Source organism: Anopheles aquasalis, chromosome 2, assembly GCF_943734665.1.
Source record: "Anopheles aquasalis chromosome 2, idAnoAquaMG_Q_19, whole genome shotgun sequence".
Taxonomy (NCBI): Eukaryota; Metazoa; Arthropoda; class Insecta; order Diptera; family Culicidae; genus Anopheles; species Anopheles aquasalis.
This window is the reverse complement of record NC_064877.1, coordinates 71,528,147-71,540,646: the sequence shown is the minus strand read 5'-3', so window position 1 is coordinate 71,540,646 and position 12,500 is coordinate 71,528,147. Positions and strand designations below refer to the sequence as shown.

Sequence of the window (12,500 nt, the reverse complement as noted above, 5' to 3'; positions counted from 1 at the left end):
GTAGTACCGGTGGCGGCGGTGGTGTTGGTGGTGGAAGTAGCAACAACACTACAATCACCACCAATGCTAGCCGGAATGTGACGTTGGCGTCGACCGTTTCCAGTATCACCACATCACCGGCAACGTCTTCGGTGAAGGAGACGAAACGAAGGCGCTTTTGGGAGATATTGGGCGGTGGACGATCGAAAAGCTCTTCGGATAAGCAGAAAAGTGCGACGCTCGGTAGAGAGAAGGACCGCAAGAAGGCAGGGAAGGATGGCAATGTTTTAGATACGACGAGCAGTAGCAGCACCGTAGATGGGGCAGCGGCGGCGGCGGCGATGAGTGACTCGCTGAATGAATCCGGCAGTGGCCAGCTGAGGCATCGATGGTCAACAGGCTTACCGCGATTGCAGCCTTTACCAGCCAACATTAGCAAGGAAAAACTGGTAAGCAACGGAATACGGTTGAACATTCTTTGGGTTAGCTGTATCTTTAGCAGCATCCTGTACTGCCTTAACCCTATTATGTAACGTATTCGTTTTTTTATTATTTTTTTTAGTGTTCCCTGCTCGAATCGAAACTGGCCGATCCTCAGCTATACTGTGAGTTTGAGCGGATACCGAAGCGTAGCGATAGTGCCACTTACAATTGTGCACTAGCCGAGGAGAATCGTAATAAAAACTTCGACCCTACCTTCCTGCCCTACGATACCAATCGCGTTCGTCTGACGCCAACGCGGGACAATCGAATGGGCTACGTTAATGCCTCACACATAACTGTAAGTGATCGATTGGTTGGCCTAGCTGTTTGACCATTGCATGCATTCATGATGATCTTCTGTTAATGGCGTGTGTTCTCCTCTCCTAGAGCACCGTGGGCAAGAAGCAGCGGTTCTACATAGTCGCCGAAAGTCCGAACGATACGCACACAACGCACATCTTCTGGCAGTGCGTCTGGGAGGCCGATGTGTATCTGCTGGTGCAGCTCTCCAAAGAACTAAACTACATCCCACAAACAAGCGAACGATGTCTCGAGTACGGGCAGGTTTGTGTTCCTTAGAAACATTTGCTTTAGTATCGCAGCCCATCTAACGACCTTTTTATTTCCAAACAGTACCAGGTATGGCGAGAATTTTCACAGGAAACCGACCGCTGCACCACGAGCAAGCTGCGGGTATACCACACGCAAAGCCGCCGCTATCGCTCGGTTTGGCACCTTTGCTACACGGAGTGGGCCGATCAGAATTGTCCCGGTGACGTGGGTCACTTTTTGGGTAAGCTCTGTTTTTTTTTCTAAACGATGCCTTGGCAGCTAATTGACTTTCTCTTTTTTGTTTATAGGATTTCTGGAAGAGCTGAGCTCAGTACGATTGGCTTCGATCGCTGAGGTACCGCCGTCGCACAACACTAATCCTCCAGTGCTAATTCACTGCAACGAAGGGGGTGGCCGCACCGGCGTCACACTGGTGGCCGATTTGCTGCTCTACACACTCGATCACAATCAGGTTAACAGAGTCGCAACTTCGTTGCTGCCCCTTTTGCATGTAACTAAACTCACTGGAATCTCTTTTTCAAAAAAATCTTTGTGCTCTCTTTTACAGGACCTTGATATACCTCGACTGATTGGCCAGATCCGGCAACAGCGGGACAACATCATACCCTCGTTGGCACAGTACAAGTTCATCCATGCGCTGCTCATTCACTACCTACGACAAAACAGACTGATCTGATGAGTTCATAGCAGCCATTACTGGCAGTCAGGTGCTTTTTTTACATAGACCTCCCTAGTCGCTAAACGTTGTCATTCAGACGGATATCGAGTCATGACGATCTTCCCTGGTCGTCTGAACGTGCCTTACTATGGTCAACAGGATCATAGCACAACCGGTGCTGTTAGATAGAGGAAACGAATGAACGAAGCGTCCTAGCACCACCTGAATTACCTACTGGCCGCTGCGATGCAAACAGAATAAGATAGTTCGACCAGTAACGTAACGTAACAGTATATCTGACTAAAGCACAGTAGTTTAGCTTTCGTCCATCGATAGTATTGACCGCAACTAGCTTCCACCAGCAAATGCGACCTTTTATTGTATTAAAAATCGTCCGGAAATTGTAAAGGTAGATGCCGACGCAGAATGATCCCTCCAAAGATCCAAAATAGTAAAATGTAAATTTTAAAACCTACGTTGAGTAAGCGGTACCGATGTGTTAACGATTTAAAATGTTTAAAAAAATTAAAACTGCTTCTGTGTAAGACTAGGACGTTGAAAAGAAGGTTGATCTAGGTGCGTATGTAAGTGATTATCTCTCCTAGACATTCGGTTTATGGTGCGTTCAAATTAACTGTGCAACATAAAAGTATTTCCTCCTTTCCTCCGATAGACCTTTGGTTTAGTATTTAGCCATTATTTATGTACACTCTGTCTTGATGTAATTGTGAAAATCTGTATTAGAGAAAAGAAAGAAAATTGATTATAGGTCCAATAAATAGCAAAACTCATAGAGAGAGATAGAGAAAGAGAGAGTGCAGTTAGCGCTTCGAAATGTAAAACAAATGTTTGTTTTCTATTAAGGCATCATCAAATGAACTCCCACCAGCATCTATTCGTTGAAAGATGCGATCAATATTATGCTTGAAAAAGCGAGCCTCCCCTTTAACAAAACCTCCTTCATCACTATCCAATGTTTGAATTCAAACAACTATTTGCGTAAAAGACGCAACAATAGCAAACAACCACCATCGGCTAGCGGATTGGTTTCGCTTCATTTTCATACAGTAGAGAAAGATTTGCTGGTGGTTTCGTGAACTCTCACAATTACAAGTACATGCTTTCATCGACCGATTCAACTATTGGCAGATCGCTGGTGATCGTTCTTAGAGTTTTGCACCCATCAAACGCTTCTTATCAACGACGTAACCGGTAATTCCCAGCGGGGATCACTTATCACCTCAGGGTCGGGCACAAATTCCCTTGTACGCGGTTGCGGTCAAGCGGAATCGTTTCATCGATCTTGTCCGCATTCAGTTCAGTGTGACGAGAGGAGCAAGTAACACTATTGTTTCGGTCAGTTTCATTTTCGCATTATTTCCGAGGTACACAAGAAGCAGATCTTCCAAGATGTCTGCTGGATATAGAGTCGCTGGATGCCGCTACATACTGGTTCTGTTGGCGGTGGCCTGTACACTACCGAGTGGAATCAGATCGGCCCCATCTAGACGCCAGTGTCTCATTGCAAGGAATGAGCTATCCAACCTGATTGACCTGCTGAATAACATGGATGAACCGTACGACGAATCAGTGGAAGAAGAATTTGATGAGCTGGAAGAAACAAATACAGCATCCTGCATTGTCAAACTGAAAAGCATACGTACATCTGTCAAACAACTGCATAAAAACTACCACGATTTGAAGCAAATCCGGCAAGATGATCCCATTTCAAACTACCGCATTTCCAAATACAGGTACGAGTCGAAATTGAGAGACCTAAACCAAACGCTGTCTGAGCTCGTGCCGCAAGTGAGCAACCAGGATTTGACTGCACTAAATAAGCTGCGCCGTAAGGTAAAGGAGGTTGAGATCAAGCTGGCCAGGAGCGTCAATAATCTTCAGAAGCAAAGAGAACAAACTGCCGCGGCGCTATCGCAGACGGTTATTCAAAAAATTCGTACAGACTCAGTGGATGCAGCAATTGCCGAATTCAAACACCTCGCCTTGCGTAGTGAAGATCCATTTCGTATAATCGTGCTACAGGTGTATCGCGGGTCAGATGACGATGCAAGGAAGCTGATCAACTTTCTAGAAAAGGTCGATTTCAACGATCGTCCCATCGGGGGATACGAAGTGTTGGTCGATAGAATGATTACAGAGGATAAACTCCGCGGAGATAACGCAGTGCGTATACTAAAGGATATTCAAGCCATTATCATGGCGAGAGTCGGTCAACAGCACGATCGGGCCGTAGCCCTACTGAAGAGATTCAGGGTAAAAGCTCACTAATGTTCAACACGGTGACACGGTTTTCCGCTACGGTTGAAAAAAAAAACACAATTTCTTTCGACTTTCTAAGCAATTTTTTTAAATAAACGGTTTGTACCAGATACTTCGTTTCATAGTTTTCTTCTTTGTTGCTTTATAAAAAAAATCTATCCACCTCAAATATGTCCGCGGCACCCATTCGCATCGATACGAATATGGTTGTCTTCGAGAGGATCACCAGTTTTGCATCTCGTACATTACATGTTTCTACAGCGTGGCTCTTATTTACTCTACATTTCGCTTCTGCTAGGCTTCTCGTTCTGGGTAAAGCCAACGCTAATCTTCTTATCAGCATAAGCATTTCATTTCCGTATAGATTACCGACCATTTCCATTACATTTCATTCGACCGTTTTGCCTTTAGTGTGTTCTTACATTTTGTAGCTTTTCTAGTGACCTACGGCCCCGAGAAGACAACCGAGATAAGAAATAAAAAGCAGTTAAACATGCCAACCCGGAATGAAAATCCCCGCTGAAAACGCTACCCAATGCGTACGGGTAGCGATAACCTCGAGTCGTTTTGTTCTCTGCTGTCGCAAGCACCTTTTTTGACTGCTCAGAAAACATGAAATTCAGACAAAAGGCATCATGAAGGGTATTTCTGTCTCATAGATGATCTTAGCGATGACTATTTGCCTCAATTATTCCGTACTTCTATGACCGTCCTATGATCGTATGTACCACTGCGCTAGTGCTTCACTTTTATTAACAATTTAAAATCCGATCATCACTTCATCAGACCAACCAAACTGCTATATCAAACAACAACAATAGCTATATGATATGCTGTAATTCACAAATCAGCGCCCTATACCACACTACTTTTACTCGGTCTTCTTATTTCCCTTTGCTGCTGTAATTATCATTAATCCTTGATTGATTGAATCCCGGGTTGAAACAAAAAGAACGGGTGTACATTGGGCAAACATTCCTTGATCAGGCCTTTGAAGCGTTTGAATTCTATTGGAACTATACACGCGGTGTTGAAGATAGCGAACTTCTTGAATAATCTGTTCGATTGGATTGCTTCTAGTGTTGAGAAATCTAAGTTTTCTGGCATCTTGGTAAAGTTTACGTGGACAGTTTTTTAACTTAACTATCAATCACTGCGTATGGACACAGATGCTCCATCGGATTGTTTGATGGGGCGGAACTCTATCGTCATTGTAATAGATTTGACGAGAGGGAATGTATTCGTTACTCACCCTGGAGTGTAAGATAAAGTCTTGGAAGGGAAGAAACAGTTCTATTCAATGCTATTGGCTGGCTGTCGGTTCCGGATCGGTAGTAATACTGAGTGAATTCAATTCGCTTTCAATGTTTGGAGAGTAGTTGTGCATTCGAAGTGTTCTATTCTAGCTATGTTCCGAAATTATCTGTTGTTGAAATGAATATTAACTGATGACCAATTGGAAAAGGATTTATCTTGCCATGACCTAAGAGCAGCGCTTAAATCTAAAAAGAAACTATTGTAATCATAACAATTCAATAAACATCTCTTGACATTGCCCCTGTTCAACGCGATAGTAAATAGGAAGCATCGGAATCAATTAAAAATCGTCTGCCGTGATGTGGAGGAGGCATCAACACAGAAAAACGGGTTCTTCTAAAGAATGAAGCTATCGAAACCTAACTGAATAAATTGCACACCATCACCCTGAATAACTAAATGTAAATGATAAAAGACGAAGGAGGCGGAGAATAATGAAAAGAGATAAAAACAAACTATCGGCGCAGGACGGCAATGCCCACCGGAGGACCGGTTGTTAAAACTTTAAGCTAATGCACAAACTAATAAAAAGGCGAGCGAGTGAGCGTGCGCAATCGTTTCACATTAAAATGATCCATCCATGTTTTCGTTAACATGCTACACTTAGTGCACCTTACTCTCTGACTCATCGCAGTCAATTTGCGATCGTATTGAAACGTAAAACATTAGAATGTTTCTACATTGCGCGAAAATTTTCGTTTTCGTAGCGCAATTGTCGGCAAAAGTCAAATTTTATATGGAGTTTTTGACTTTTGCCGACAATTGCGCTGCGAAAACGAAAATTTTCGCGCAATGTAGAAACACTCTTAGAGACAACTATCTGCAAAGCATTCCGACTTGGCATTTTTCACACTGATTTGTGCTCTTGCCGTTGGCAGCTTATTGATGATTTTTGCTTATGCTTTTAGCTTGAATTAACTGTTCAGAACATAATCATTTGAGATGGAAACTAAAGCCAAAACAAATCTTTAATTGTGTACTTTGCCAACCTGTGGCGATCAATGTTGTTTGCCATTCGGAAGTGGTCAATTGTCTATTAAACAGCGGGCTATACAATAGTCGGTATGATGGTTGTGCGTCAACTTGGGCCATCCCATGCGTCGAACAGTTGCCTATCTTCTGTAACATAGTCATCGTCCCTAGCAAGGTTTATTTAAACTTTGTTTTTTTCTATACATCTGCTTTCATCGTTCATTCCGTACACCAGCACACTCTCTTTCTCTCTCACATACGTCGTTGTGAAGCAGCGTTCTCACCCTATCCATATATTATTTCTTAAGTCTTATTCTCTAAGCTTACGCTTCAAATCACGGACACGAGAAACGCCCGAAAAACCATTTCTCCTGATATCATTCCTGGTTGTCCTTCTTATCTTGCTGCTGATTCTTACTAGTCCCACTACAAGTAGATGATATCATTTTAACTCACTGTCACGCCTTCACTATGCTAGTAGTTCATTGGATATCTATTTACAGAGTCGTCTTTCATTATTTCGCGCACACACATTATTTCTTTCTATCTCTCTTTTTCTCTCTCTCTTCCTAACTTTCTCCACCCGATTTAACACTCTCTCTTTTTCTCTCGCTCTATCTATCTTTACACAAGATCTACCGGTCCGCGTGCAGACAATTTCGTTTATTGTTTCGACCCCATGCACACAGAGTGAGCAGTAGCGCAATCGGTTTCAATTCGAGGATACAGCGAGCATCTTTCCACGTCGTCGTTTCTCTATCGCACCAACAATCGTATGTGTTCCTATGTCCTAAATGCAAATGGTCCATGTTCTTGTGCCTTTTTGTGTATTTTGTGTGTAAGTTAGCCATTGATTATGTAGTTGATTGTTGTTGATAGGGGTATGCGTGACAATAGCTTGTAGCAAAGTAAGTTGGACGCAGCTGCATTGCAGAGCTAAAGGTAAATTAGTTTCCAAGCATACTTCACCGCAACGAGTGCCGATTGTTTTCAAATTCAAATTGGACCTATATTTTTTACATCACAAATTGGACACTTGCTTGTGGTGCTGCTGCAGCTACTAAAGATGGTTTCATCGCAACGTATCGATTCCATGCTGCGCTATTTATGATATGATTCCATTTTGTTTTAATTTGTGATAGATATTGCACTCGAAACACTATGTTTTTAAGGGGAAATGAAACTTCTGCATGTACCAATCCACCTTGCGGAAGTAACGAACAAGACATGAGTGAGAGTGTTCTATTGAAACAACAACGGGGAAGGAAGTTATTGTTCTAGTTGTGCTTCCTTTTCTTCCCAACAATTGAACTGTTACAACGACACAACAACACCTCAATTTAACGATGCCAACGAGCCGAGAAGGATGGATTAATGTCACAAAATATACTTGATTGAGAGCAGCCACAACAGGGCGAACACTTTACGTTTCCATCACCCATGGTATGTGCAATAAACATCAATATAATGGCAAGACGAGAGTAAAGATCGTCAGTTGGTTTGGTTGTTTTCAAAACCCTCCTCAGCGTATTTCCCGTGAACGAGCAGAAATCAGTAGACTGTTGCTCTTGTTGTCGCTGCTTCTACTGCTGATCGTGATGGTGAGTGTGGTGGTGGTGGTGGTGGTGGTGGTGGTGGTGGTAGAGGTTCTGCGTCGATCGGCAGACACGCCTAGCCGTACGAATGAATTCGCCGACTTAGCGGTATTTGTGACTGTTGATCGCGCACCGAGAAGTGCGTCTTATCTATCCTCGGCAAAATGATTGTCGTGCTGAGCTTGCCACTTGAACTTCGACTGCATTAGCCATTGCTGCCCTGGTGAGTAGCCTGGCGTTATCGAGGAGTGCACCCGAATGCACGGTCGTAATAGAGGTGTCGAAGGATCCTCGTGCGATGGCCGCGTTAAACAGTTTCCACTGTTTACGTGCTTGATAGTCTTTTCCTGTAATTTTTTGAAATGTTTAGCTTAAGCGCTCACGAAAAGACTTCTTACACTACCGCAAACAGTTCGAACCGATTGCGTTCGTCGACAACTTACCTCTTCATCATATATCCACTCTTGGTTACCGGCCATTCCGTGACAGCGGACCAGATTCACCGGACCGAGCGCGTTTGATGCGTCGAGACAGTTATCGTCCGACATGATTTGATGGCGTTTGGTGTAGGCAAACACCTGGTTTCCACCGAGACCGTGACAGTAGCTACTGCCGATCTTTTCATTCGCCTTGCGTCCCATGGTATCGAGACAGTTTTGTGACTCAACATTCCGTATCTGTATTGAGTAGAGTGTGAAAATGAGATGTTTAAAGGGTACGACAAAGCGAAGTAAAATACACCAAACGCCATCACTTACCTCTCCTAGGAAGTAGTAGTCAAGAGGCATCTGACTTTCGGGATAAATGTTTTCCAGATACCAGCGGAAGCTCTTACACTTCAACCGTTCGCGCAGTTCTCGTCTTTCACTGACATCTCCGGCAGAAGCCTTGCGAGCACCTATACCATATCACAGCAGCACACGCGATTATGAGAGAATATAAAAGAGATTAACATTTTCCGGTCAACTAATTTCGTCAGTACAGTGGTGCAGGGTGAAAAAAATGTTGTATGTTATTCTTAATGGTGAGTTGTTTTGTTCAGTGATAGAAATGGTAGGAAAGGCGAACAATGAGGATGTTGGTACATGTACAAATAGAAATGAGGAACAGAGGAAGAATGAATGAAGCTAAGGGTGGAAGTAAGGAAAACGGTGACAGGAGTGGGTATGGTACAAATATACAGCAGAATATGCATAGTTTGCTGATGCAGACGCTCACAAAAGCATAATGTAACGGAACAGGAGGGATCCATTGCGTGATGCATTACTGATTAACGAGTCATTCTTGTCCTTTATATGTGTATTATACAGAATTGGGGGTTTTCCAATGCGTGAAACCCACAAAGCCTTCAGCCGTTTAGCTTTATCAATGAAGTATGTTCAACATAAAACATTCTACAATAGCTTATTAAAATTAAATAGTATTTTGACAAATATGTTGCTTTTCTGTGTAAACGTGTAAATGTGAATCATAACACATATATTCTATACCATTTCCATGGAACTAGCTTCCAGTGAGTCGAATAAGCCACACTTGATAGCATTCTCCAATATCTTGTCCATCTGCTCAAAAACAGACATGTTCAAAAACACTTCACTGTTGGTTGCAACTTAATCCTAATAAAAGCTAGCGGGAGTATGAATTCGAACAAAACAGTCACAGTCAATAAATTATTTACATTTTACAAACCCCACAACACCTTTTTCGGGATCCAACAATGTGAAGTCGATGTCAAGTTCCGTTTCGATCAAGCGCATTTTGGTTCGAAAATCCCATTACCAATAAGCACCATCTAGCAGCTTACCGCTAGCACGGGAGGGAGTGAGAAAACACGGTACGCCAAAAACGCGTTAGCGATACAAAAGAAAAGCAAATAGTCAAAGGAGAACATCGTAACTGTAGCATCGACAACGACTGACGATTGATAAAAAGCCGATGCGCACCATGATAGGAAGCAAAAACGGGTCGGAGTAAGGAGCGACTGTTTTGAGATATGCTACCTCAAATGTACACGGTTTTGATCGATATTCTCTTTGATATTATTTAAGTGAGTGAGCGAAAAGTCACGAGAAAGTCGAAAGGAGCTAGGCGCCTCCATTCATGAGTTGAAATAATGTCATTGACAATTATTCGATTAATAAAATATCATTACCTGAATGGATTTAAAGGAAAAACACATACAAATGAAACAAGATAATGTTTCGTCATAAATTTACAATTTAAAGTAGCATTTTACTAAACAAAAAAAAACACGAGGGACCAGGCGGCTCCATCAACCTGTACGGGATGGGTTAAAAGCGAAGTCAATGGAATCTTGTATCGGTCACCGTGAATTCGTTGCAATAACTTCCAGCTGACAGTTTCACTTAATGGTTTTCGCACCCGCCAGACACGCTGATTGACATATTAATCTGCAGCGAGGCCACGCCGGAATTCATCAGTTGACGATAATATTTCTGTCTGTCTCGTCGGCTGACATCTGTCTCCGCTTTTCTTGCCCGTTCTGCTTCTCAATACACCCGGTGTTCGCTTCCCTCAACTGCTCAACATGAACTGACGGTCGTGTGATCGGTGGAATTGGTCTTCCGTTGACATTTGAATGTTGTACGTTGTTCCGCCAATTGTATCTCGAAATGGCTCTTGCAACCACTTCCACTCTGCTAGGCCCGTTCTCCATTTTCTCTACATTTTATTTCCAGCATATTTCGGCGACGGTGCCATGTGCTGACATGGCAACACGTTTTTAACGAGATTTGTGCTCGATTTGGTTGCCGGATTTTTCACACATCGCATGTCGCTGGCGAGACCAATTCAAAATGTCAACGCACCATAGCCCGTATCCAGGGGGGCGGAATGATGAAGGAGTTGGTATACTTTGCATGGTTGTGTGCGATAGTAAAAAGCGAAAGAGGAAGATGAGTAGCAACTCCGACAGTCATTGATTGGATGATGGAGGACAAGTGCAGCGTACACTCTTATGCTCTTTATCCACATCCATCGATCTGATTTATCTTGATACTTGAAACACGGCAAAGCCTCTAGCTGCAAAATATTCCGAGGGGTAAGTGGAACAGCTCTTGCTACAAACGACCCCTTTCCATTCTCATTTATCCTTGAACGAAAAGTACTATTCAAGGGGAGAAGCGTTCTGCCGGCAAACGGTGGCTCAAAAGTCGCGAACCGTCACCCGGCGTCCTGCAAGCAAGACCATGTGGATCAATGGCGGGACATGGCGTGGTACCGAACGATTGTACTTTCGATTTGCTCGTTTGCATCCACACAAAAGAGTCGTTCGGTCGCGGTGCCCAACCCACGAACCAACATTGGCCACTTACTCCCACACACACACCCAAACATAGCATAGCTGTCCTTTCCACCACGGTATCTTCCTTCGTTAGATACTCAGTAGATTTTTTTTTTGTACGTCACACCGAGCGCAGCGCTTCTGCTTGCTCGAGTACAAAAGTCAATTAGTGCCAGCAGATGCACACGGTGAACATAGCGTTCAGTTGAAGTGAAGCACTAGTGAGCGCGTGCTGGTGGGCAAACAAACTCGTAGCATATTCACGTTCCCCTTAAACAAAGCCTCACTTGCCGGTAGGTGGACACACTGTGAACAAGCGCTCCACCGGCAGGCCAACGAATGAATCCGTTTACAGCGAATCTGTGTGCAATACCTTTCCGCATGTGAGTTGGTGCATCAACCCCAGCGTAAGCCAACCATTCTGTACGCAAAGAAACACACTCACGAATCCCGGACAGTCAGTGCCGGTTCGTTTTATGCGGATGGCTGAAAGGATATCCAGGATTCCGCCGCACTGCTTGGCGGTTGTCAGAACGCACGGCACGTCGCGAGGGGAATATACATTTTATTTTGTCCTATTTTGTGTGCATGTCGGCGGTGCACCATGGTGCTTGTTTGTTTCGGGTATGTTTTGCGGTTTTTTAACATTGAAATAATCCTGCCTAACTAGCCGCGTGGGCGTTGACATTTGAGCTTAAAATAGTCATTCTCAGTTTATGCGTATGCATGAGATCCGCGGCATTATCAAAATGTCAACTGAAACGGTCGTATTGCCGCGCGAATGTTGTACGATGTCAAAACATATAGTTATATAGTTTGTTTGTTAATATTTCTAAACAAAATCCAACACCAATACTTAATGAACTAAAGATTGCAGTTTTAATCTTAAATGTAAACGAAAAAACACATAAACACATTCTACATTTTTTCATGCAAATACGGGTGTCAAAGTAGGAGCTGTGACGAACAGAAAGAAGCAAGACTAGTACAACAAAAGTGATAAAAGCAACGCAACATTCAAGCGTCGGGGTAAAGATGTGCTTAAGGGGTGCCGAGAAGAAGCGAAACACCGCTCGGAGCGGATAAAAACGGTAACGATAGTTGAAACCTGGGTTAATGTTGTAGTAAAACTCGCTCCAGCCATCTAGCCACACCTCGGCCAGCCGGGCATTGTTTTTGTTAACTATCTGCGAGGTGCCACCGGGGAACGAGTATGGGGTCGATTTGCGGAACACGTGCCCCACACGCGAGCAGGGAGCAATTTCTAGCGTTCCACCGCACATCCAGACCTGCGGTGGGTTAGCAGGTTAAGCGCGCATATCATGATGTCATCGATGTC

General features: G+C 43.6%; 3 protein-coding genes across 8 annotated transcripts in view; 2 read left to right on the top strand and 1 right to left on the bottom strand.

Moving 5' to 3' along the window:
* Positions 1-2,492, top strand: part of LOC126571848 (tyrosine-protein phosphatase non-receptor type 14) — a 14,986-nt gene extending 12,494 nt beyond the window's left edge. For both annotated transcript variants that reach the window (XM_050230679.1, XM_050230680.1), the window contains exons 2-7: positions 1-428; positions 542-760; positions 850-1,026; positions 1,096-1,255; positions 1,323-1,486; positions 1,583-2,492. The exon at positions 1-428 is cut by the window's left edge and continues 2,949 nt beyond it. In XM_050230679.1, the coding sequence (XP_050086636.1) occupies positions 1-428; positions 542-760; positions 850-1,026; positions 1,096-1,255; positions 1,323-1,486; positions 1,583-1,711 (1,277 nt within the window). In that variant the 3' untranslated portion in view covers positions 1,712-2,492. The remainder of the gene's footprint in view (positions 429-541; positions 761-849; positions 1,027-1,095; positions 1,256-1,322; positions 1,487-1,582) is intronic.
* Positions 2,493-2,996: 504 nt separating this feature from the next.
* LOC126571851 (uncharacterized) lies at positions 2,997-4,079 on the top strand. The gene has a single exon (XM_050230687.1). It carries the CDS (start codon positions 3,104-3,106, stop codon positions 3,980-3,982), a length of 879 nt encoding a protein of 292 aa, XP_050086644.1. The 5' UTR covers positions 2,997-3,103; the 3' UTR covers positions 3,983-4,079.
* A 1,955-nt stretch (positions 4,080-6,034) lies between these two features.
* Positions 6,035-12,500, bottom strand: part of LOC126571849 (polypeptide N-acetylgalactosaminyltransferase 5) — an 80,600-nt gene continuing 74,134 nt past the window's right edge. For 4 of the 5 annotated variants that reach the window (XM_050230683.1, XM_050230684.1, XM_050230681.1 and 1 more), the window contains exons 9-11: positions 8,616-8,755; positions 8,301-8,534; positions 6,035-8,204 (exon numbers count right to left, since the gene is read on the bottom strand). In XM_050230683.1, the coding sequence (XP_050086640.1) occupies positions 8,004-8,204; positions 8,301-8,534; positions 8,616-8,755 (575 nt within the window). In that variant the 3' untranslated portion in view covers positions 6,035-8,003. Of the gene's footprint in view, positions 8,205-8,300; positions 8,535-8,615; positions 8,756-12,269; positions 12,451-12,500 lie in introns of all 5 variants that reach the window. The other variant, XM_050230682.1, reaches the window with a different exon arrangement.

What these genes read in the sequence shown, in the direction of transcription:
- LOC126571851 (XM_050230687.1), top strand. Translation starts at nt 3,104, where the DNA reads ATGTCTGCTGGATATAGAGTCGCTGGATGCCGCTACATACTGGTTCTG.